The sequence below is a fragment of the Dromaius novaehollandiae genome, chromosome 8 (genome assembly GCF_036370855.1).
Source record: "Dromaius novaehollandiae isolate bDroNov1 chromosome 8, bDroNov1.hap1, whole genome shotgun sequence".
In the NCBI taxonomy this organism is placed as follows: domain Eukaryota; kingdom Metazoa; phylum Chordata; class Aves; order Casuariiformes; family Dromaiidae; genus Dromaius; species Dromaius novaehollandiae.
In genome coordinates, this window is record NC_088105.1 from 28,771,825 (window position 1) to 28,798,479 (window position 26,655).

The 26,655-nt window shown below is 37.8% G+C and overlaps 1 protein-coding gene across 1 annotated transcript in view; it reads left to right on the plus strand.

Annotated features, from left to right (window-relative positions):
* The window catches only part of PIGK (phosphatidylinositol glycan anchor biosynthesis class K), a 73,086-nt gene that overhangs the window by 42,206 nt on the left and 4,225 nt on the right, over positions 1 to 26,655 (plus strand). The window contains exon 10 of the mRNA XM_026096731.2: positions 7,747 to 7,822. Coding sequence (XP_025952516.1) covers positions 7,747 to 7,822 — 76 coding nt within the window. The remainder of the gene's footprint in view (positions 1 to 7,746; positions 7,823 to 26,655) is intronic.

The window sequence follows — 26,655 nt, forward strand, 5'->3', positions numbered from 1 at the left end:
GTAGCCTCCTTCTTTAAATAACCATAAATCTGATTGTGTGTCTAACATTGATTTAGTTTTTCATTATCTCAGAGATAATTTTTTGCCTTCTGTTTTTCTATCTTTGTATTGTATTGTTCATTTTTGTATGATCTTTTTTTTAAGTGGTCTTTCCTAGTACTACGCCACCTGCTGCTGTAAGCATCGTGACGTGGAGGTCACTGCAGATTCTTGCACTGAAGGATCTTGGTGTGCTTCGTTGTACTTGCAAATTGTCAGGTGCCTGCATATTTCCATTGTAGACGTAGCTCCCTCCTCTGCTCATCTTTGCATATATTCTACCTGCTTACCCATTGAAAGACGTGACTTTCAGGCTCCAAAGCAATGATCTGCAAAAGATGCACGTTAGCATTCTGCTAGATAGTCATGCAAGGTCACCCAAGGTAAGCTGCCAGCTGTCCAGTTTACCAAAGCTCAGTATAATGGGAGTGAGTGAAATTGTTTGCATTATTAGGTATACCAGGTTCTTAGTGGGGGACAGCTGCACTCACCTGAGCAAAGGTTGCAGCAACACTGTTTTATACTGAAATGTTTTCTTAAATAGTCTAAAGACTCATTTTGACTGCTTAACTGAAAAAATTGATACCATAAATGAGACATTGTGAGGAAGTTCTCTGGAATGCTTCTGCTTTTGAATATTTACTACTCTTGTTTATGACTAAGAGTATGATTGAACATATTTATAGGCTAATCTTGCATTTCCTTTTTAAAAAATAAGAAAAGAATTGACTAGTATACTTACGGGGGGAGAGCAGTGTTAACCACGTTCTCTCCTTTTTAAGCATTGGCATTTTCAATGTACATTGGTGTTCCCATTGGTTAAACTTACCCTGTTCTTAAGACTGTGTAAGCTAGGACTTAGCAGATAGATCAAGTACCTGGCATTAATCCAGGGTCTAATTCTTAATCTTCTGTAGTATGGATATGGTAGATAAATTTCTCAATGGCCAATTTTAAAAACTATTCACTCAAACCCGACATAGCCCATTTCACTCTCTCTTTAATAGGGTACCTAATAACTTTTTCTGATGTGGTGCATAAAGCTCTGGTATTTTGTTTTCTTTTTATTGCCAGATGCAAACACATTCATGTATTTACAGTCAATAAAGCTATCAGTGCTATACATGGATTTAGATTAATAATTTCAACCTTTCACTCTGGGATGTCTGGTTTAGGCCTCTGCTGCATGTTTTTGCATCCTTTGGTGACATAGTGGCTGTCAGATCAGCTGCAGTATTTCTGACTTCGAGTCACTCTTAGAAGCGGCACAATCCATTACTGTATTTTCATTTATACTATTTGCAAGTTATCTGTTAAACAAAGAAGGCTTCGTTTCAGGAGCAGTGCAAGTTATGTACGTCAGCAGCTAATAAAGATGAAGGTAATCCCAAAGTCCCTTCTTCTTTAATATCTCTGTCTCTGATAGCCTGTTCTCTTTACCCCGTTAACACTCTGATTCTGTGCAGTTTCTGAAAGAGGTGATTATATACTGGAACTTATCTTCAAGGAACAATACTTTCAAAAAGGTGCAGTATTATTTATGCATGGATCATATGCAGCTAAAAATGTGTGGGCTGTTTGAGACAGCAAATCTAGAGACTGTGTAGGAAGGAAGAAACATACAGAATTAGTGAATGTCTACATTCGCCCAGGGAACCAAGTTTTATAGCTGAGTGCTATAGTTTGTCCTGTTTATCAAGACTTTTTTCTCTCTCAAACTGTCCTAACAGACCATTTCTGCAGTGAGCAAACCAGTTAGTGATCACATGCTGCTCTTTTTTCTCTCCTATATTTTTGCCATACTTGCATGAGATAAAATGCATCCATCCTCTAAAGCCACTGCAGCTATTCTGTGTAGCAGACCATAGGTTGGATTAGCACTCATGGCAAAATATGCCACCTCTTGATAATAGGGATTTGTATTTCTTTAGTACATATTGACTCTCTCAGGATTTTTCCCATAGAATAGCATGTAAATATAAATAACAAATAAGATTTTTCACTAAATATCTTGACACATTTTACTGGATTTACATTCACTTTCCACAGTTTCTGTTTCATGCTACTTTTCCTCCATCTAAGAGCAGTCATGGTGGCAATATAAAAATAACTTTCAAATTGAATTTTTCAAGATTCTCCTCTTCTGCTACTTCTTACTGCTTCCCACTTCCCTTATGATTTCATGTTTCTCTCTAGTCTTCTCCCTGAAAATCAAGATCTCCTTATGCTTTGCATTACCAGCTGTCAGGCGTGCTGCAGTATATGCTGATATGCCACTGTGTTAGCTCGCTTTGGCGCTGTTGGCAGCACTCTGCTGTCATGCTCAATTGAGACAGAAAGGACTATTTCCTGCTGGAAAATTAATTCATGAAAAGTGACTTTTGTTTTTGTAATAGAATTGTTTTGAAAGAAACACAGAAAGAAGTTTGCATTACAGTAAATTATTTCTTAATTTTATAAAGGTTTAAGTGTCAGATATAAATTAACTAAACGGTGAGGCCAACTATTTTGTGAAATTACAGCCTCAGATTGCATTAGATGTGACTTGAGGACAAATTCCATCAACTGAGGTGATTTTTTGATTTTTTTTTTCCCCCGATGTAACTGTTTTTGAGCAAAAGTGGATGTAACCCTGGGCATCTGGGGATTATCTTTGGAAGGAGAGTAGTAGCCAAGTTAATTTCATCCTTCTGTGAAAGGGAGAAGCAAGGTCAGGATGATGGTAATGGAGATGAACTTTCTCCTGACCTGTTCTCTTCTTCCACCTTGCAAAGGAGAGGAAGAAGTAGAACATCCTCCTCTATGTTTACCTTTTTCTCCTTTCTAGTCATGGTCTTTCTATCCTATTGCTTTCTTTAGAAGAGGGTTTCCTTTTACAGGTTCTAGTTTCGAAGGCCCAATGTTAGTGGACTAGTAATCTTAAGGCTGGTGTAAAATGTGGTAGTAGTTTTGCTGTAAGTCCTCACATAATTTTTAGTCTTTATTGACTACCTCAATTATGACTTTTTCTTTGATCCACCTACTAAGCTGACTGAAGTAACCAATGTAGAAATCTCTTAATATGGAGTATGAGCTGCTTCTGTACTTCTGAATTAAACAGACTTACGCACTGTCTTGCAATCATCTCTGGTGTTTAATTTTTAGTATGGTCCCTGATGTGGTTTTTGCTCGTGGCAGCTGGTGGTCTCCCAGACAGTGTTTGCACATGGCGTGTATAGCAAGAGCCCAGAGTGTTCTCAATAGTCAGTTTTGGATGCAGGCCCCCTCTTTTGGGGGAAAAATTCAGATGTGTAGGTGTGAGCTATCTCATGTTGCTTAATCTTATTGGCAGAGAGCAGTCTCTTCTTAAATTTTATTTAAAAGACTATTTAAAATGTAGCCTGTGTGTCCACTTGCGGGGGCTGTTAAGCTCCAGTAGCTGTTTCTGGCCTTTTCCCAGGATAGACACACCTAGACTTCTGTTCTTGGAGGTTTCGGGATGGATGAGTTTTCATGCAAGTCTTTAATAGGCAATGTTTTATCCTCACTACTGTTTATAGGACAGCAATTTCTTGTTGTGTCATCCAGTTTTCACCTTTGTTAGAAGGAATGGCTGTGCTACAGGTTATGTTGATATAATAGAAGAAGCAGAAAAAAAATCAATTTAGAGGAGGTCTCCTTATACAAGTTATACAAACATTTAGACCAGTAAACTGCTGCTTGGTCTGGTAAAGGGAAATGAGATACAGAGAGCCTGCATACTAATTTAATTTTCTTTGGAGGAGTTTATATTGCTGTATCTGTTAAGTACTTGAAAATTCAGGCCTGGCAGGAACCTCTGGGCCATAAAGTTCAATTTCTGTCTGTCACAGGCACCATCACTTGATAGGAAAATCGCAAAGATAAATGCACCAAAAAGCTTATTTTTCTCACAAAAATTTTTGCTTTTTATTTGGTTAAAATGCAACATAGAAGCTTCTGGGCGTAATTCACTTTTTTTGAGCTCAAAGGACTGTCACTATTATAAGATACTTCTAAGTTTGTAATGTATCAATAACTATAAACAGTGAATAAAATGATAGCTCAGCCCTGACTCATGATCAGAACCAAAGGCAGAAGTGGATCAGAATACCCCTAGAAAAACACAGGTTGAAATATTCTTCAGGTTGATCAGAGAGGGGAAAAGAGATGGGACGAAAGCATCAAGGAAAACCGTTGTAAAGTCATATATACACTTATAATATTTAGTCAAAAAAGATGCTTATTAATGGTCAGTAAGAACTTGCTGATGTTGTTGATTGGCTCACTGGTCTGCATAGCCTTTTCACAGTTGATTTTTGTTAGATTCGAGCATATAGTATGATTTGAGCACATAGTGCTCGGGAGAGGTGGTATGTTCTTTCACTTGACAAAATACCATGCAATAGCTTTAGTTGGCAGCACTGCAATATCATAACAGTGAATACTACACACTGTCAAGTGTGCAGAGATCATTTACCAGGACTTATTCTGCACTTTGTTCGGTAACCCTCAAACGCCCAAAGTTAATTGATACGTTTCTTTATCATACCTGCTAGTTCAAGTTAATGACTTGTTCCAGATACATCCTCATCCCGTTGAGGAGACTCCTCGACAGGAGAGAAGAATCAAAACTCTCTTTTTGTAGTCTTGACAGGTAATACATGACTGAGTATGTATACCAGAAGTTCAAGGCATTTAAGCTAAAGCTTTGAGAGAACAATTTTGAACTTTACCTCCAAAATACCTGTGTGTGTGTGGGGGGGGGGGGTGCACATGTGTGTGCATAAATATATACATATATATATAAACAGTGTCGTTTGATTGACTTGATTTTTTTCATAAAATCTACAAAATAATCTTTCCTGATCTTGAAAGATTCCTGTCAACCTAAATTTAAGTCTAAATCTGATTACTTTAAAAGAAATATTTATACTCTTCTCATTTCCCTTTTTCTTTAATAATGCTTCCTAAGGTTCAGAATTGTCTTGATAATTTTCCGCTATCTTCTTAATCCTCTGACATTTTAAGAAAGGTCTTTTTCTATGATTGACCAAGGAAGGTGTTTGACTATGCAAAGGAATGCTGACTCTGTCCAGACAGAAAGCATTGCCAAATGTACAAAGTCCTTGATAGAACAGGCAAGCATTTTTTTTTCCTGCTGACATTCAGTTTATAGTAACTTTAGGTGTTCTAAGTATTTCATTTGGAGAGTTGAGATAAGATTTTTTTTTCCAGGTTTGCAGTGAAAACTGTGGAGATGGTGTTTGAGATCTGGATGAATATTTTGTTCTGTGTAGAGTGATTTTATATATAGAACTGTGACTAAAAATGGGTTTATGTATCTGGTATCCGTAAATCAAGGCGCTGTGTCAGCTAGCAGTATCCCAGCAGAACAGAAGTCACCTCAGATTTGCACTGACTGTGGATAGCTAAATAAACAATGATATGCTTGCCAGTCAGGAATCATACCTCCAAGAATGATGCAAATTAGTAAGGAAATAAGTAGAAACACTCATTCTGCACACCACAGCTGAGTTAGTGTCAGTATTTGTAAGCTGGTGCAAAATCAGGTTTGTTGATAAAGTGATGCTATATTGCTAAGTATCTGCCTATGATGAACAAAGCCAAGGAGCCACTTTCATAGCTAAGAGGCTTATTTAGTATACTGATCCTGGCACTTAAATGTGCCTTCAAAGGCATGTTTATTTTCCACTTGCATTCTGCTTTTCCTTGCCTAGTGCATGTGAGAGAATGCATTAGTAAGGGAGCAGAACAAGTAGCTCTGTATTTCTGTTGTGTGAGATTGTCTCTAGTTCTTGATTGGGAGAATCCTTGAGGTCATTTTAGGCTCTGATGCTTGTGTCTGAGCGTTGACTGCAGTATATTCATGCTCTGTACCTTCCACATTGCAACTGTAGTTGGTATATATTTTAAAAAGATTGATAGGATTTCAAAAGATTTCGTGCTACCACTAGTTACCTGAACCAGCGTTTTACTCAGCAGTGGAGAACTTGAAACCTTTTCAAGCAGCTCAGAAAGACCCAAATACTTCATGAAAAGTCACTTGATTGTGAAATGTCCTGCAGAAAGTAATAAACAATTGGAAAGGCTTTTTGAAATGGATGATAATTTTTCCTGATATTTCCACAGAGCACAATAAAATAATTACTTCATTTGGTTGTCACCTCCTTGGAGCACAGTTCATTGTAACTGAAGTTTGGGAAGTAGCATGCTGCGAGTGCCTATTCATCATTGGCACAGTAGTCCTCTCTCTTAAAATCCCTTTAAGTAGATCAGCCATTTCAGTAGATCAGCTTCAGTAGTTCAGAGCTTGCTTACTTAATTTTTCTTAAGCACATTAAACAGTTCTAGAGGAATTGTGGCTGTAATCTCTGAAATATTGCCAGATTTCTTTGATTCTGCTCTAATTATTTATTTCTTATAAAGTAAGTCTTTTGTACTTCCTTATACTCTGTTCATTACAAATTTGTGGGTATTCCTCTTTACTCAAGCTCTTAGTTGGAGCTTAAAAACACTGCAAACAACACCAGAAAGCCAGAGCTGGAGGAAGGAAGGGATGTGCGTGTAGTGTCCTCTCTTTTACAACAGCGCGTTGACTCCCGTGCAGACACTAACCTTGCAGCCTCTGGCCCTTCCCCAGCAGACAGTCTGCAGATCTATTAACCTTCCACGGGTGGATCCATTTTGACTAGAACGGGTGTAAATTAGTCCTTTTGAATCTGGAAAATGTGTCTTGCCCACTGTGGAAGTAATTCTGCTTGAACTCTGGGGAAAGGCCTTGTTTTGATTAGGTTTTTTTTTCTCTTTCTTTCTTCTCATGTGACTGAAACTCCTAGATTCAGACCGCTGTGGTGCAAGGATTGAGGAATGATTGATGAAAACCTTGAATCATACTTTGAAAATGTAGCACATGCTGTGCATTTTCAATAGAAGAAAGCAGCATACTTGAAAGCTTTAAGACATGTTTTCATATTAATTTGCTGTCGCTGAGTGTTTCTGGATCCTGAATTTTCAGTTGTAACTACAGTGTATTTTAAATTTTAAGGGAAATGATGCATGTTGTTTGCAAAGCATTTCACTGCTGCTATTCAGGCCAGTTCTCTGGCTTGTTTGAAACCAGTAGGACACATTACTCTGCTGGCAAATGAGCAAATGTTTGTGCTGTTTTAACTTATAATTCAGCTGAACACCGATGGACACTTGCAGCAAACATGGGAAATAGAGTGAATAATCCCTGTCGCCTTTTGAGATGTTCGTAGTTGAATTATGTTAGAAGGATAAGAAGCTTGTGTTGTTAACAGTGCAGAATCGACTCTGTAAACTCAGAAGACTTCTTTCTGTGGGGATTTCAATCCAGCATCTTTCATCAGTGCTCCGTTCGTCTGCAACTAAATTTTAAAAGGTTTTCTTGGGATTCTGCTGCTAAATTTATGTTTTACGTGCCTCAGTGGAGGGAAAGAATCCACAGTAGTACACACATTTCTGTTCAAATTACTTACTCCTCTTAACTATATAAGAAAAATATTTTATTAAGGACTTAAAATATGCTTTTGTTTCACTTTAAGCAAAATAATCCCTTAGATGCATACTTTTAACAGCAGTGTACCTGCAACTCTTGAATTTCAGTAATTTAATTTGGTAAAGATTGTGAGAACTTTCATACTTGTTAACTTCATTTCTTCCTAGGCCTCCGAAGGATGAATTGGCAGCAGAACCACTGAAGTATGCTGAACAACTTCCTGTGGCTCAGATAATACACCAGGTATGCCTCTCTATTTTAAGGATTTTCTTTGAGGATAAACAACATCTGTCACGCGCTTTTCTGGGTCATAGAGAATCAGTGTGCTTATGCTGGAAGTATGTAAAAACAACATATTCTTGTTCAGATGACAACTATTAAATTTTAAAAGTGTTATTCAGAACATGGCAATGAAAAGATGCTTGCTGTATGACACAATTCTCACTTCAGAGGTTGCTGTTAAAATTGTACGTGTCTACTGATTTAAAAGAAAAAAGATCCATGAATTTCTTCTAATTCGCATCTTGATCCAAATCATATTCCCACTCCTGAAAGCACAGCTGAACTGTAGCATCATTATTGTGGTATAATTGTCATGAAGAGTTGAGTAGGGAAAACAATCTCCCTTCCCAATATAATTCCAAATGAGGTGTTAGCAGTATTTCTGTCTCTAAGTAAAGCAGTATCCTTGTACTTTCTACTTTGTACAGGGGTTTTTTGCTTGCTTTTTGTTTTTTTGCACAATGAAAAACAGAGATTAAGATTTTTGCCTAGTTTATAGTGTCTGTGTCTTTAAATCAGTGGAATAGCGCTTAGATAGATACACAAATGAGAGTTGACATGGACATTTGAGTTGGGACTGAATAGCAGGATACAGTTTTTATTATAGCTTGTCTAATTTTTTTTTTTATCAATCTGTGGCCAGCAGGGGAAAGAGATCTTTTCCATGCAAAAGATTCTGTCCTCTCTCACTCTTCTCTCAGAATTCAAGGTTTAACAAGCCTAATTCTTAGTCCATCCTACTGGTAGACTAGATGTGGGTAGCCCAGTCTGCATTCGTATTTCTTCCTTCTGCAGCTTGATTCTTGACTGTTAATGACAGCGGACTCTGCATGCTCTGTGGAATGGCCTGTGGCCAATAACATGCACAAAAGTTGTGCCTTACTGTAAAACATAGGTCTTGAGACTTAGTATCTCCCTTCTTGGTGATGCTCTGAAAAAAGCGAAGAGATGCTACTCTGTTTTGGTTAATTGGAATTTTCTCAGGAAAATCTATTTTTGGACTTATTTTTGGGTACCTATGCTGCTTCAGGGACTGAGAAACTATAAATTTTCTGAAGTCAGGACTGAATAGTTCAGTTTACCTGAAATATTCTGTATTGTAAGATACAATCAGGAAAACAGTAATCAGGTTTCCTCTGAAAAAGTGGGCAAGATCATGACAGTTTACCTTGGGAGACAGAATGATACAGCCCATTCACTGCCTTGAGACAACAAAAACTTCCAACCTGAAAAATGGGACTTGGTATCAGTCAGGGTAGTAATAAGGCAGAGTAGACAATATTCACTACAGCTGTGGCCTCAGACTTAGCTGGAGTTGAACAGTTAAAGATCCACAAGAGCAAATGAAATTCCACCAAATATCAGAGTGGCTTACAAAATCCTATGAGAATTAACTATTATTGTAGATCTTTCTTTTTCTTTGTCAATCAGTGTTTTTAAGCAGTTGAGTTGCTTGATGCAGGCAAGCTAGTTTTACCTTAAAGGAAACATGAGCTTTATTTTAAAACTTTCAAGTGTACATGTCTTTTCTGCAAGATGTAAACACAAGGGATTTTTAAAACTTTCGGCTGAAATCTGCACCTCTGGGAGGAATATCTGATGTGTTCAGAACATGGAAGATTGGAAATCAGGACCAGTTTGTATGTCAGGAACTCCCTGGTGTTGTCAGAGCTTCAAATGACCCAACAGCCTGCAAATGTCACATTTAAAATTCTGTCTCCATGCCTGACTCTCAGCATAAATGAATTAAACAGCAGAGCAGGCAGCCAGTCAATATGTTCTTAACAGTGAGAGTGTGCAATGAAACAGTTTGTGGGTTGTTTGGAATCAGTAAATAGAAACTGCGCAGAATAGCTCACCTAGAGGAAAGTCTCAAATAGGAAACAGAATTAACCTTTAAGATGGTTGACCAGACAAAATGTCATTGTAATATTTTTACAGCTTTAAGTAAGTAATAACCAGGGAGACTTCATTTGGCTACTGTGTGTTACATTGTGATAGAATATTGCACGCTGAAAAGGCAAAAATGCGGGGTTTTTTTATGTACCCTTATCTGCTTGCCGTATCAAATTTACCAGTATTACAGAGCTGTGATCCACACAGAGCAGCTAGGCAGGCCTCATTTAACCAGAAAACTCTTTGATGTAGAGAAGCAGAATAAAATGATCATTGTTTAGCTGTCATGCGAGGAAGCCAGGCATCATGTCCTAGCTTTGTATGGTGTTGATGCCATTTTTGAGCCCCAAGGGGCTTGTAGGCAGCTCAGCTTACTCCACACCAGTTGATTAACGTTTTTAAGTTCATAACGTGTCCTTTCTGAGGGACCTTGGACAGTTGGAACACATAGTGCAAGGACCATGTTAAGTTTATATAAAGAAACATTTTTTACTTTGAAATTACCAAAAAGCAGTGAATGCCGTTTGTGGTACTAATCTCTGGTGCTCTGTCCAAATAGATAATCACTGTATTTAATACGGCCCTTTGCTGGTTCTGTACTGAGCGTAAGATTTTCTCATATTAACCCGTCTTTTGCATTTTATCTCTAGGTAGATTTAAGAGACATCAGTAAGGATCATAAATGATTCTGATGCGTAAAACAGTTTATATTTGGCAATATACATTTGGAGTACTTAAATTGGCAAAAACATATCGAAAAGCACAAGGCAATCTGGTGAATAAACAGAACCAAATCTCAGCTTTCTTTCTTAAATTAAATAATTATAGTATATTACAAGCATTCAAACTGTAATCATGTAGCCTTCAGATGAAAAATTTAAATAAACTTCTAAATAGCAAAAGTTAAGCTTTAAGAATACCCCCATAAGACATATTTTTAGTGAGGTTCATTCTCTATAAAGTGCTGCTATGTAGAATGAGTTTATGAGTAGTAAGGGCAAAAAAACCAGAGAGAATGATTAAATTCTGCATTTTTGATATGGCTCAAACAGCTCTACTGAAAGAACAGAGGAAACTGCATTTGAAGAGATTCTGTTTTCATTTATCATAAAAAATATTCATTATCGGGCCTTCAGTTCAACACGGTATTTTAATAAAAGTACCAAACTTCAGTGACACTACTCATGCTCTGAATGTTACTATGTGGTAATATATATTTGCCTAACTGTGATTTAGTATATCGAAGAGACTTAAATTGTAGCAGAGCGACATTAGAGGTGTCTTGCTGATGGAAGAATGTTTTATTGATGAAAGACACATTTCAGTGGATAAATGCCAGATCTCCTGATGTTGTTATAATTGAAAACAAAATGAAATGGCAAATTCGGATCAGAATCAACTTGTATACTTATTTATTGTAGTCAGTTGTAAAATACTGAGCAGATAAATTAGCATGATGTTAAAAGAGAGTCAGAAGGACAGTGCTGAGTTGCCCCATCTGGTCCAGCTTGAGGGAATTGACTGCAGTCTACAATAATGGAAACGAAATAAGAAATTTAAGAAAAGATGGGAGAGGGATCTTCAGAGTTATAGATGGAGAGACTGATGGTTATCAAAGATGACTGGGGAAGTGCAGTGCAACTGCAGTTTCTGTATTGTCTTGCAAAAAAGTCTGTTTCCATGATTTCTATGATTCTGTAACTTCAGTCTGCAAGGAAAAGCCTTTTGGTTTGAAGATTAGTTTTTATTCATTCTGAGGACTTTGTTTTGATATGGCAGAGGGGTGTTAGTTTATTGCATTCATCGATGTTATTCCTGTTTCATGCTTATTTAATTGGGAGAGATTTTCTTTAGCAGCATTTGGCAGGAACTGTTGAAACAGTATTAACAAAGTAAAACACACCATAGTTTATAGATTTTTTTTAAAGCACTGTTTGATTATCTGTAGCAGAACAATTTCAGCTTTCACACTCAAATGTATTCCCCAATTTTAAATGAAAGTGATTTTGTGTGGCTTCTGATGTTTGTGAAATACTCAGTATGGAAATTAACCGATCACATGCTGATGCATAGTCTTTAAAGCATAATTTTATAATTCAGGGATGATGCTGGTGCCTCTCTCTGCCCAGCCCCAGTTGCTGCTGCTCTTGCTAAGAAATATTTGAATTACTGTTCTTCAGATTTTTTTGTTTTCTAGAGGAGTAGGACAGGACACGAACCTTACATAAATGGACTAATATTTGCCGCTTTGATCGTGTCAGTGTTCACTGTATGTGTTTCCTGCGAAACCACTGCAAACAATACAATCTAATGAAGAATATTTGTTTAATAAAGTGAAACTGTAGTAGTAGATAACTTATCATGCGTTTGCAATTCACATTTGTTTAACAGACATTAACTTGAATTTTGAAAGCTTAGCTTTTCTTGCATAATCTAAGTATGAAATTAAGATACTCATTTTCACTGATAAAAGATCTTTAAAATTTTTTAAAGCAGTACTGGTTTTATCTGCTTTGTTAGGCAGTGACAAGCAGTTGAGTCAGAATACATTTGTTTCCACATTATTAGGCTCATTTCACTTTAATCTGTTGAAAATGCAATGTGATTAGCATTTTGGAGGTGTTATTTGTGGTTTACAAAAGCCATTAGAGGTGCTTTAATCAAGCATGGAAGGTGCTTAATAGCACAAAGGTATTACCGGTTTTTATTTTTGATGCAGGCAGTAATATTGTTTCATGGACAATAATTTATTAAAAGTTTTTAAGTACTTTAATAAGCGATACTTGCTTTTTACTGTATCCTTATAGGCTAAGAGGTTCAAAAGCATGTGTGAAATACAGATGTGTCAGGTTGGATGTGTAAAGTTTTAGATGCAGCTATTTATATGTTCTTTGAAAATCTGTTCCTGTAGATGAGTTTAAAGATGGCTTTAAGTCATAGCTTGCATTTTAAAACTTTTGTCAGAGTATTCAGCTGGATGGTGTCATAGATAAAATATGACACTTCATCTTGTGCGTTCAAAAATTGCTGCATCTGTTAGGACAGTGATCTTTTCAGGAATGTCTCTTTATGAAAACTGAAATTTTTCAGGATGGCTAAAAACGTAATGTTTCACATCAAAGATTAGAAAATACTCCTATTTTGAAATCCAATTCTATTTTAACATAAAACATAATATGTGGTTGCCCTGTATAGAGAGACCTTGGCTCTGTATCAGGAGACAGGGGAAGGCCTTGTGTCATGTCGTCTTGCACGAGGATTCCTGCCTGGCTCAGGTTTTACTTTTGCAGTTTTGAGCAACACCAGCAACAAAGTTAGACAGTGTTGTCCTCTTACTGCTGCCACTTCTTACAGTAAAAGGAAGTTTATGAAGAACAGCAGCCTGTTCTGCCAGTGTTCCTGTCTGGTTTTAGACTACAGGTGAGGAAAGTTGTTTCTGATGCATGTCACAAGAATCGGTGGACTTCTTTCTCAGTGACTGACCTAAAGCCCCTTTGGGGCAAGGCGTTCTGGTTATGCTCATGTGCAAAGCTAAACGCACGTGTTTTATACACCTTTTGCTGAAATAGCCTTTCTTCATCTAGGGCACTTGGGGTGCATTGAAGTTGGAAATTAATACACTTCACTAAGATTTTTTTTTTGAGGGGGTGATTCCTTCTCTTTTTTACATTATGCATATATTTGTGCACTCTGTAAAACAGAGGTGGTTTGCCCATGCTTTATAACTCTAGTGGAAATAGTCTCCAGTGGAATCCTGACCGGATGTTACCCAGTACAAAAGAACATGATTCTCCCTCCAGATTAGATTCAGTATGTGGATTTAATTTGTCTCACTGTTGCATATGGTAAAAAAATATTTATTTTTGTTTGGCTTCCTTTAAATATTATGCTGCTCCGTAGAAAACTCTGTGCTCAGAAGGATCAAAACTTTCTGTCCAAAGCTATTAATGCGCATTTTTGCCAGCTACCAAAACAAATACGTCATAGAGCAGCAAGGATGTTCCTGCTGACACTGTATGCAGCCTGGTGCCTATAGCTGCTTTGAAGTTCACACCCTGACATTTCTTCTAATGTTAGAATTGAGTAAAAAAAAATGAGCAACAGTCTTGCTGTGCATGTGTGAGTGCATGGAGCACATGTACCTTTGAATCTAGAGACTGAGTGCTTCTTTATTTTGATAGTATCATGTTCTGCAGATTAGAACAGAATAGTCCTCTGTTTCCCTGGCTCATTTCAGGAAGTCACCAAACGCATTCTTGACTTCGTTGTAACTGTTACAGATGTTTTAATGGCAAAACATTAAACCAGAAATATTTTCAGGTAGGTTTTCATCCAGTGAATTACTGTAGAGTATCAGTGATGATGAGCAGCTCCCTCATTTAATCCGGTAGTCCGTGCAAACGACGATGTTGGCTCTGTTTTTCTTATTGAAAGATTAAATAGCCCAACAGAGTAATGAGATCTCATTAACAAAGTTGTAATATTCCTGAAATAGAGTATACTTCTGAGTGTAGCCTAAGTATTTTTGTAAAAGATTAAAATTAAACTATAAATTCACTTTTTTTGATGTGCCATTGTTTTTCTCATCAGTTCTTCCTTACCACAGAATACAATGATAGGGAGTTAGCTTAAATTAATGATGATCTGTTTTTTACACTCAAGGCACAGCTGCCTTTGTTTTGTTATGTTTTTCATATGAGCATAAGGGAAACCCTCTGGAAGAAGATACCCAGTAAAGTGGTTTCTTTCCTTCCATCTTTCCATAAAGAAATGTTGTGGGCGATCACTCTCTGCCTATCCAGAATCTTTATTATAGTGTTTCTTAACCATAGGCAAGGTTATGCTGCTTTATCTCTGTTAGGTTGAAATATTAGATAGAAACTCTTCTCTTGGTCTTCAAGACACAATACAGATAAGTATTTAGAATTATTATTTAGAATTATTTTCTTTCAGATGCTGCTTGCCAAATCTTAAAAATGTAGCAGTAATTATGCAGAACTTAGTTTTTGGAAGGGTAGACTACCAAAATATTCACGCATGGGGACTATTTCTTTTGTCTGCACACAATGCTGCTTGCCAGAGCCAGAAAGGAAACATTAGTGCTTTTTGTTGCTGACCAAGTGTTATGGGGAAGTGACTGTAGTATTAAGTTCTTCTAATTACAGCTGAATACAATGGATAAAATAACTAAATGCATTGAAAGGTAGCTTGCATGAGGTCTCAAGTCAGTTGTGGGGTTCTTATTTTAGCTGGTTTTTGGTAGAAATATAGCACTGAGCAGTTTCTGTAATGGATAACTTTGCCATGACTTTTGCCAGCTACTCAGAAACACTGGAGGTTGAGGATGGTAGTTTTTTCTTGCCAGAAATGGTACATGCACATTCTATCCTTTATTCCCAGTTCATGCAGTAAAACGTATAACCTTACCTCCTTCCTTGCATTTTTTAAGCGGAACTCCGGTATATTTTAAAAACAATAAAACAATTCTCTATGTAATCCTTTCTATCAGTCGGGTGGGTATATCTGCCCAAATAAAACATTACATAGCTCTGTTAAGAACATATAGTTGAACAGTTACCAAAACAATCTGTTTGGTGCAAATGCATGAGCTTTGCTGGGGGTCTGTAGGTTCCAGTCTGCCTGGTATCGTGTCTTGGAGCGTGTATTTATCACCACTTTCTAGAAGCGGCACCCAGCAATGGGATTGTATCCCTAAGCCATGCTTCCCCCCAAAGATACTGCAGTAGTTTACAGGCAGCCATTGCAGAGCTCCAGCATTGGGTTCTGCTGTCTTGCTGGTCACCTCTTCAGGGAGATGCGATAGCCGAAATGGAGGCAATTTATGCAGTGTGATAAGCCATTCTCTTAGGCTGTACGGATTCTGCAGCTAGGACAAAGAAGCCTAGGAAGTAACTGTTCTCTCTTCCTAGTTAGTGTCCTTTTTCCCTGACCTGTGAAAATCCTTATACATTAAAGATTGGCATTATATCTTCATTTTTGGCGGTGGTAGGATGGGGTCAGTTTGAGAATCCGCTTGGAGTAATCTAAGTAGGGGTTTTGGGGGCCACAGCTCCACCCTCTCCACCTTCCTAGTATGCATCATTGTTCTCTTCCCTACGCTGGCATTAAGCACAACAGAGAGCAGAAAATTACTGTTACAAAAAAAAAAAAAGTTTACAGAATTGCTCATGCCAACCAAAATTGATAGAGTAAGTCAAAATTGATAAAGTGTGTGTGTATTCCCTGAATTTCTGTTTTTATTTCTCATGAGCAGGTGAGAGAGAATGAAAATAATTTTTACTATGGAAAGTTGAAATAAATTTGAGGCTTTTGTTCGTATTGTGGGAGTGTTCAGTTTGCCCATGAGAGTACTGATAGTATGAGGCATTATATGTGAATGTAGTGTCATCCGTTTAATGCGTTGGGCTTAAGAGACATCAGTTTCATATCCACAAACACGTAGAATTGTCAGATGTACTATTTAAAAGTATATTAAAAGATCCCCAGGTTCTAAAGGAGCTGTAATTGTTACAGGTTGCATGGTGGAGTTGCAGCTTCTTTAAGAGGCAATTCCTGTAATCATTTCTTTTTAATAAGCACCATCTAAGATGTAAAATGAAGGGGGAAGGAAGTGACTGGAACATGTCAGGTTTTATAGAATGCTATAGATCTGTGTAATTTATTCTTCTGTGCACTTAAAATAACTGCATTTGAAGGGTCATTGGATGACCATGAACTCTAAGAGTTACTGTATTTCTTATATTCAAAAAATAATTGATGAGTTTTACAGCTGAATCAGCTATGTGTTTCAAGATCCGATATGCACAAAGCTTTCAGCGTATGCTGTTGGTTTTCATATGTCTTGATTTGGGCTTTGGACTTGATCACACCATGATCCTTTTTGTTGTGTTTTTTGACCTGGTCACAGGCATGATTTTAAAACCGTGGTTATTGTTTCTACTGTGCTGTGGAAATGATCAGAGTTTTACAGAAACAGGTAACTTAAAAATGCTTGAGCATTAAGTAGACTTCACTTGGCAAAAAGCAACACAAGGCTAATAAGGAGAGATTCCGATTTGTGGACTAAGGCCATAAAGGACTGTTATGTTAAACTATACTGACTTTTTGCACAAAGTACATAGATACTTCGCCTATGTTCTCCCTTCTTTGTGGTATACTGAAATTGGGAAGGATGACTAGAAAAACTGATTGAGTAGAGGTTGGTTGAAGTTTAATCAAAATACTGTTATTATAGGGGAGATAAAAATTGGGGGAACTGCTACTGCATGTTAGTACCTGTTGTGATTACGGAAAACGTACAGGGTGTTGCGGCTGGTGTGGAAGGAGCAAATATGTAGGTGTCTCAGGCGTCTCCACTGCTGACGTCAGGTGAATTGTTGCACAGCGCTACAGCTCAAATATCAATAGCTATCTTATTTTGTGTTGGGCAGCTGATACTAAAACCATTCCTGTAGGTGCAAATGTAGGGAGGTTATTTTTAAGTGAGCTTTATTATTTGAGACTCTTTGCTCTCCTTTACGGCTATAATAAGCTTGGCTAGTGTCGGAGCCTTTTTGCTAAAATTCTCTCACCAGTCGTTTTCGCTGTCGTCCTTCTCTGTTAAGCATATAATTTACTTTTTTCATCTTTCTTTGGTTCTGTGAGATTTATTGTGATATGTTGGTCTGCATTCATCTGCATTTGTCATTTTTAAGCCTGGATTCTTAGACGTCCTGAGTGTTTTTGGATTTGTCTGCACTGGGTCCCATTTATTTGCTGTTCCTTCAGATACTGGAAAGGTGAATACTATTTAGGTCACTGTGGTGAGTTGTCTCCAGTGGGGATAACTGAATAGGTTTTCAGTGCATAATGGTATGTAAATAATATACTTCTGACTCACATGGGAATAGACTAAATATATGCACAAGCTGTCTGTGACCTTAATAGGTTTGTAGGCATTATAATGCACCATGTGCTGCTCTAGCATAGTATCTGACGTACAAATACATCAAATGTGGTTGAGGGCAAAGAAATTTATGAAATAAATTACTGTAACTGTCAATTTATTGTGTGATCCATGTACTGTACTATGTATGGAAATGTATACCAATTCATTTGATTTACTTTTGTAATGTAAGCAATAAGTATAATATTAGTCACCCTTAATAAAAAAGAGAATGGTTAATACCTTGTGCTTAGAACCCACTCATTCATTACACCAGTAGAGCTTCCTCATGCATGGAGGGGGCATTTGAAACTGGAAAACATAGTAAAATGATAAATAACTTATTCAATTAGGCTGTGTTTTTATGTTTATAATGTTCACAAGGAAAAGTACCTTTTAAAAACTATGCTTTTTGTTTTATTTTTATTACAAATTCTAGAGCAATTCAGGAAACAGATGCTGTATTTAAAAAAAGCTTTTCTTTAGTGAAGCTTTCTGTGCAAGAGAATGCATTCTTTCTAAAAGTTCATTTCACTTAAATTAACTTGTATTTCCACTGAGGATGGCTTATATTAAGCACAAAGGGAGGCTTAGTGGTTTAGACTTCCATCAAATAAACTACATAAGTAAAAAGAGAAGATGCCAGCCTCGTGCTCTCGTACTTTAAAGTATTGCGTTCCCTCTCATGGGAACTTGAGATTAGAGAAATTATAAAGGCTTTGCATAAAAACAGGGAGTTATAATTAATTTTTGCTTAAGCAGGAAAGTGTCAAAAGCCTATTATGGTAATTTTTCAATTTTGTCTTAACTATTCACACATTTTAAAATAGTTGTACAATTGAGTGGAGGCATAATTGATGTGTTATGGTTTTTTCCTTTTTTTTTCCTTGGGCCATCATAAAACAGCTTAGGTGCACTTAGGGGCTTGGGAGAAGTAGGCGTGCTAATTAAGTAGTTGACATTTTTCATATCATAGTGAGAAAATTTGACTAATGGATTGAGATAGTATTCTGAGACTGGTTTCCCTATTCTTAATTACATCCAAGTACCAGATATCAATATTAGGTGGAGACAGTTAAACCACAAAGATATTAGTGAGACAGTATAATTCCAAGCATTAGAATTTTTTGGTTGTAGAGACTATTACCATCACTATTATTTGTTAAGTAAAGAGCAGGAGTAAAAGTCTACATGAAAAAGTTACTGTAGGAACTTTATTCATTGTCTTTTATTATAAATACTGATCTTTTTAAAGAAGCTGAAAATATCTTTACTGCTACATTTATTTGCTTGTTACTCTTTATTGAATTAAAACATTGTAAATCTCGTCTATATCATAACAGCCTATAAAATGCTAGGATAGCAGTTTAAAATTACACTTAATCTAAACAGAAGTTTTAGAACTTCCCTAATTAGAGGAAAACTATGACTTATGAATACCTTTTAAATGATAAATGAATTAATTTTTCTTTTAGTAAATACAATATTTAACAAAGGAAATACTATTCCAGAGTGGGGGGGTTTTTTGGTGAACAGTTTAACTGTTCTAGAGGAGATATCTTTGATGGAACAAGCTTTGAAGTTGCAATGAGACTTATTGGCAAGTGTGAAGTATACAAGACTCTAAATGTTTGTTGATGAACAAGATTTGTTGTTGTGTATGTAGAGAAAAGCTATCTTTCCTACCTCTGAGCTAGTTTTTCTGCAAAAGGGCGTTTGGGGCCATGAGTACCATCACAGGAAGAGCAGCAGCCATTGGCATCTCCAGGAATGATGCACAACTTGGTCAGAATTTTTGTGGCCTCTCTGCGGTAGAAACTGGTGCAAAGGCAGAGATCTGTATTTCACGGGGATGAGGAAATGTTCTCCAGCAGAGTTTTCCCTGATACTGCTGGACGGCTTCTGTCAAGACCCACTCTGCATTTCTCCTGATGTGTGACTTAGAGCAGTCTGATTCCTTCTTAGTGCTTCTTCCTCTTCCCCAAAGCTGCGCGTGGGAGTTTCCAGACTAAAAGCACGACGTGCTCCTGCAGTTTCTGGGACGAAGCCTGGATAGCAGGGTCAGCGTTGGTATTGCCTTCTGGCTATTAGCTTAGGTTTCTAGTTCATGGATTTCTGCTGCTCTGTATTTGCGTCTCTGGAACAGCAATGCCTGGAATAAAACAAGTGCCCGCACACATCTATGTTGTGTGTGGAGTGGAGGGAAGGGGATATTGTGAGATATTTGGGTAAAGTATTTATTAGTTCCTTATATTATTGCTTAATACCGATTGCACTGGGCGTTAACACAATGCAAGTGTGCGCATGTGTGGAAGTGCTTTTGGCTTAATTTGAGTATATGATTAAATTCTTTGGCTTAGCCTGTGTTACCTCTCTCTAAATGTGTGCAGGTTCAGGCCTCTTTATAAAAGCCTAGTAACTGAAGTATGTTGTAGTAGGCTATCCAAGATGCAAGATTTAATTTCAGTATTCTGGTGTCAGTTCAGTGTTTTATAACGTTTTCATTTCTCACATTAGCTTGCAGAGTTTTTATTAATCATTACTTTTTTCTATTGCTTACACGGGAGAGCTTCTCTGATAGACACTGTTTATTTAAATAGTGTTTCAGTGAATAGTAAAATTAACAGTTTTGTTAGGTTTTTTCCTTCTGCCTAGTGTATTTGTTCTTCTTCTAAACATGTGCAAAATGGAAAGTAGTTGTCACCAATAAGCTCGCATCGATAAGGATATAAATGTTATCAACTGACATATTTCACAGTGCTGTGATGGCAGATACCTTTCTCAACACTTTTCCTCAGGTGACGGCACTGTTAGCTGCAAATATGTTCACACGTTTATCCCACTTAACCATGTAAACTTAGTGAGGTGCTATGGGTGATTTTTGTGTTAAGTTAATTATATTTTGTTTACTCTTCAGCAGCAGGCTGCAAGGCGCATGGCAGCCTGACTCACGGGCTCTTGACAGGACTGATGAATGGCTGGAGATAGAGATATTGGCAGGCTGCTCTCTAGTGCTCTGTCTGGAGCTGTTTTACTAAATAATTCAGAGGGTCGAAATTTGATCAAATCATTTCCATTTTAAAAACGAACGGAAGGAGTAAATGAATAAAGACTCCAGTAATGGAACAGTTGGGTTTGTGGTGTTGAGCAGACAAAACGGCGTCCCATTTCACTGTTTCCATGGAAGCTCCCTGCGCGTGCTTGTGCCCCAGCTCCGCGCGCGCCGTTCCTGGTGTGCTGACCGGCTCCGTGGGCGCCGTGCAGTGGGCGCCCTGCCGCAGCCACCTCTGCTCCCTCGGCGCCCTCCCCGGGCTGAGAGGGCCCGCGTGTGCCGCTCGTGCCTTGGGACATGGTGCTCCTGGAGCAGTCTGGCTCTGGTGGTTGGGCATTGTGAACTGGAGACAAATCACATATTTTAAGGAGGATTGTATGGAGGCGATTCTCAACACCAGAAGACCAGGTAGAGGCAAAGACTCGTGTATGGCTCAAAATCAGATGACGCAGGAATTGCATGGGATTGGGTGACTGCATGATGCCACTACTGCAGTAAGCAATGGTTAGGTTAGATGGTAAGCAGATAAAGTACAAGTGGTTTGCCATTAAATAAGATCCGGGGTTTTATCTTTTTAAAGAATTTACCCTTTTGGAAAGATGTTGATGTTGTACATAGTATATGTGATAGTCTGGAGCATATATGCTCAGCTTAACATTTTTTTCTTCCAGAAAGACGGTCTGTGTTTAGCTCCATGTAGCATTCCTCTCATGAAGTAGTGCCATGCAAATGTCGTGTCGGGACACTGCATATTTATGATACCCTAAATCTGCCACTCTTTCTTAATGACAGCTGCCTACAAAAACTCTTCATGAGAATGAATGATCCCTCTGAGATGCCTTGTTCTCTGTTGCATCCGACACAACAAAAGTGACTTTCTGGTGTAGGTGTAATGATGTGCAACCACAAAATCAGTGGCTAGTTTTGCCACTGCATCCATATTTTTATGATTTGTATTCGAGGTCGTATAGGAGCTAGAATATCCAAAAGTATTAGGTTGATGCTTCATAATAGTTCTATATCCTTTTTTTTTCTGTTCACATAGAGAGTATATACCATGTAGACATGGGTGAGAATACTTGTCTGGCACATGAGTGCAATACTACTGAATACAACAACTGCCTTTAAAAGTGGGGGGAGCAAACATCTGTCACCAGCTGTAACAGCCTGATTTCTCAGTGGAAATATTTTCCAGTAAAAACACAGCCATGTTTGATCATGCATATTTAAATGTGCAGGCACCTTTCATCTCAGTCCCGCCTTCTTTCATTCCATCCATTTTCTTTCTTACCTCTTAAATGTATTGCTGTTCTGAGTTGTGCAAGCAAAACCTGCAGCTCTATTGCTCAAATGTATAATGTAGCACAGAGCTCAAAGCAAAGGCGAACTTCATAAATTCTAGTTGTAAAGATTCTGGAGACTCCTTATTTAAAAAAAGAGCAGTAAAAGGTACATGAATAGGGAATATTTATTTGGATTCCAATTTCTTAAAATGTAGCTATAGAGATGTTTGATTATATTTTGTACTCAATATAGCATATTGAGTACAAGATCTAATGCTGTCTAACATCTGTTGTTAATACAGTCTGCCACCTGGAAATAAATGAATAGATACTCATGGGAAATCTTTAATAAAAAAAAAAAAAAAAAAAAAAGTGTGGTTAGAACCTTCCCTAGTAGTTTGAACAGAATAGTATCATAATTTATGAATGTCATGGTTTCTCCATATAACCAAATACAGCTTCATTTATGTTTGAATGATCAAGATTATACTTCATAATGGAAGCTTTGAGGCCTACAATTAATTATAAGAGATTAAGGAAAAAAACATGCCTTGGAGCTTATTAATTGAAAAGTATTTAAATGGGCTCACCTCATGGTCCCAGGTGACACAATGGTAAATCCAAGCAAGACTTCCAAGCAGGAAAGGAGAATGATGTGCTGGTTAGAAAGGGTGAGCTAGGTGAGGCTGGTATTTGGAGTAATCACAAACTGAAACAGGCAGGAGCCCATCCATGTACATACTGTTTTTTCTCAGCAGAACTGAGAATTTGGTTCTGGTTCTGCTCTCACTGGCAATGAGTCATTTTCTTTGCCTGGACAAAATCTCCACCGTAGAAGACTTTGAGATAACCTTCTCCCAGTGGGAAGTGGGCAGTGGGCAGTGCTGCTCCAAAAAATAATGCTCTTGCATGTAGCTTGGACCACTTCACACCTTTCTACTGAATATACAATATCTTTGTCACACTATCAGTTTCTACATGCCCTTTTCCACCTCCTTTGTTCTTTGCATCTGCTATTGCTGCCTGCTTAATTCAAAATTTGGGTAGCAGCAGGTGTGTCACTTATAGCTGATTATTTTTGGAGGTCATCTCCACTAAGGTCAATCTTCCAGCTAAGTAAGTGCATATTTTTGTAATGTTCTGACCTCCTCCGGTGTAAGGACCTCAATAAATTTATCTTCCAGTTTGTGGCATTATCCCGTGTGCTGAATGCCTTTAGTTTTGTTTTTGCTAATATTCATCTTTTTCTTTAAATTAAATAAATACTGAATTTTTTTAAAAGGAATTTTCTCAAAGTGACAGTGGCCAAGTTTTGAATATCAAGTCTGCTTAATTAAGCTGCTCATCTTCTATATTTGTATGCTTAAGTTGGCATGAAGCTTTGTGTTTGCAAATGTAATTCATAGAGGACTTAGGCACCCTTTTGTGATCATGATCATGACTTCTTTTAGAGTATGATGTTGATTAAAATATAGAAAAAATTTGCTCAGTAGACCTTAAAAAGATGGAGAGATTTTTTTTTTTTAAATACAGCTTTATCCTATGACTTTATTCTCCATTTGTAAGCATACATGTGTTCCTGACTGCCATAATGATAACTCATGGCTAACTGAGCAGGTAAGACCTCTGCTGTGCTGGTCTGCCAAAGATAGATACGAACTGCTGGAGTACCAGTACAGAGCTGCATTTGTTAGCTTTGGATATAGCAGCTCACATGTCTTGTTTTGGAGGCCCAGTCCCCAGGGTGTCTGCCAGGAGGGCATCATTCATCTGAGTGGTGGCTTGTGTGGGAATTGAGCTGCACTGAGTCCCAGGTGCTGGGAAGCTCCCCATGATTAGAAGTATATTATGTATTGTGTCACCGGTTGGAAGATTAATGAATACTTGTTAAACCACTAAAAGCACTTTAAAGTGCTATGTAATGCTGAGAGATAACAGTGAAAGTTGGGAATAATACCTGAGCAGCCATTTTTTGGAGTAGAAGTTAATTTCTGGAAAGCTCTTGTAGGTTACACATTTTGGAAGGAAGTGAACTGAAGCTACCATAGCGGTATTGTGGTAAAGTTAATGGTGATCCTACAGTTTTCAAAGAAATTATATTTGTTTAAAATGCAGTTGTCAGTATTGACATGTTAATTTAGTTTAACTGATGTTCTTTCCCATGTCTTCCATGAGTTTTTGTTGTTGATGAGTTAACTTTCTTCATCATTTTATTAATATTGCGGATATTGGTAATCATGACACTACGGTTAATAAATACAAACTGGGAGATTAGACAAAAATACTTTAAACTTTTTGTAGATTAACAGGCATCCTTTATATTGGAGTTCTCTTATGACTTTAATCTTGCTGTGGGCACAGAAGCAGATTAAACTATTATTAGATGGCTGGAATTATTAGATCCCCTCCCCTTGAGGGCCCCAAATCAAAACTGTAACTGGCAAATTAGAAGTGCATGCTTTCGCTGAAAGCTTTGAGGCTGTATTTATACTGCGGTTTACTTGTGTTGCATAAAAATCCATTCTGAACTTGACCTTTGCTGAGTGCTTTCTGATGGGAATTGCAATGATTACCCAGTTTGAAATTTTGAATTCCAAGTAAATCTAAATTGTTACGGAGTGCCTGTAAGAAACGTGTAACATGGTGTACTGCATGGAATTGGGCTTTTCAGTAGGAACGTGGAGTTTCCTTGTCTTTCAGTTTGAGATCATTGGGTTTTGGGGGTTTTTCTTTCCCCCCCCGAGAGGAGAAGCAGGCGCATGGTGTAGTCAGGCTTGGCTCTGAGGTTAGGTTTGTGCTCTGGAAAGAGCTGCTTTGAAACATGGCTCTCTCTTGTTTCAGCACTGGTCTTTACTACAGACCATGTAAACATAAAAGCAGGTATCCTGAGAAACAGCGAGCAAAGAAAACCTTTAATGTTGCAGTGGAGGAGATACAAACATTCATTCAAATGGAGAGTGACTGTGAAGAAAGTGAAGAAACGTACACCCCAAAAAGCATAAATTCACCCAGTGATCTAATAGTGACCCGGGGCACCGCAGTGACAGGAGCAGCTTGCTTCCCTCCCCGCTGTTGCTCGCTGAGCCCCGGACAAGTAGAGGCAGAGACCTTTGCTGAGGGGCATCCGCAGGGTCTCCCCTCCGTGCTGTCGCTGTCTGGCAGAAAGCCCCGAATCCTGGGGGATGTTTTATTCCACCTGTGTTACTGTAACTAGACCAAAACCGGGCCTAGGCTCTCTGAACTGAAACTCTGGGGGCAATTAAGCAGGGATTAATTTGAAATATGGTAGCTGCCACTTTAATGGACTCACTGGAACAAAGCTCTTCTAACTATTTTTTTTTTTTTTTTGGTGCAGTTAAATATAGATATTTTGCACTCCTGTTTTGTGATACAACTCGGCACCATCTGCCTCAGGCTGGGGAGAACGTTTCCCATAGGCAGGTTATCGTAAGCGTCATTTTTAAGATTTTGCCCCTTTTTCTGAAATCCTGTTTGGATAAGATGCTGGAGTAGACTAGAATCGACCTATCCCAGTTTGGATATTAATACTTTCCTGCCTGTAATACTGATATATTTACATTCTGTGCATTGTTTTGCCTACAGTTGCCATCCAAATGTGGATTTTGAGTTTAACCCAAGGCTTTCTTTACGAATATTTTAATCCTTATTGAGGGCACTGGAGGAAAGGGGAGTTCTGCTGAAAGAGGATTATAGGATTGGATTATAATGATACTTTAGCATCGTGTTTTGCACGTGAAATGTTAATACGTGATGGTTTAAGTCTTATTTCTGTTATGATTTAACCTTTTAAAATTAAACCATGCTCAATCTAATTACCACTTGAGCTTTAATGTATTTTCTTATTTTTTCCATAAAACTCATTTTAATTGCAATAACAAATACTGTATGTTTTATGAAACACCTTCATTGAAAGTCTTGGATACTTTCCATTAGGGTCCCTACAGACCCATCCAATTTGAAAATACACTGTTTTATCCTCTCCTTAATTACAGTACTTGGAGCAGCTTTCTGTTAACTGTTGTTAAGTTCTGCAGAATAATGATTCTACCAGACCTATAAAGAGTATAACAGAAAGCAGTTCGCTGTAGGAAACTTGCTGTTGCTTAGCTACCTATCTTTTTAATTCAGAATCTCTAGCAATTCGATAATGACTAGCCCTTAAGCTGCTAAATGTATTTGTTCGTGGCACACTGTACTATTTTATATGTGTGTTTCACCTATGTGTTACAGCTGTTATTATAGGGATAAAGAGGGTGTTTATAATGGGGGTGTATGTAGTGTAAATGACAAATCCTAAATATGTCAATTATATAAGCAGTGCATAGAAAAGTTTTAAGGGGGTACTACTACAACCTAGTAGGAATTCAAGACGGAAGAGTAATCTGAATTATAAGACCATTGCATCTGCTCCTCCTGATCAGTGCCGAATAAGAGAGAGCTATGCGTAAGTACTGCAACCAGTCCTCAGCCTTTTAATGGTACATCTTCTCACATCAATCTAGGTATAATAAAGATATATAATTAATTGCAAATTAAAATACTGGACTACTTAACACTTTTTGCCCATTTAGCATGCCCATTTAGCATTTTCTCACAA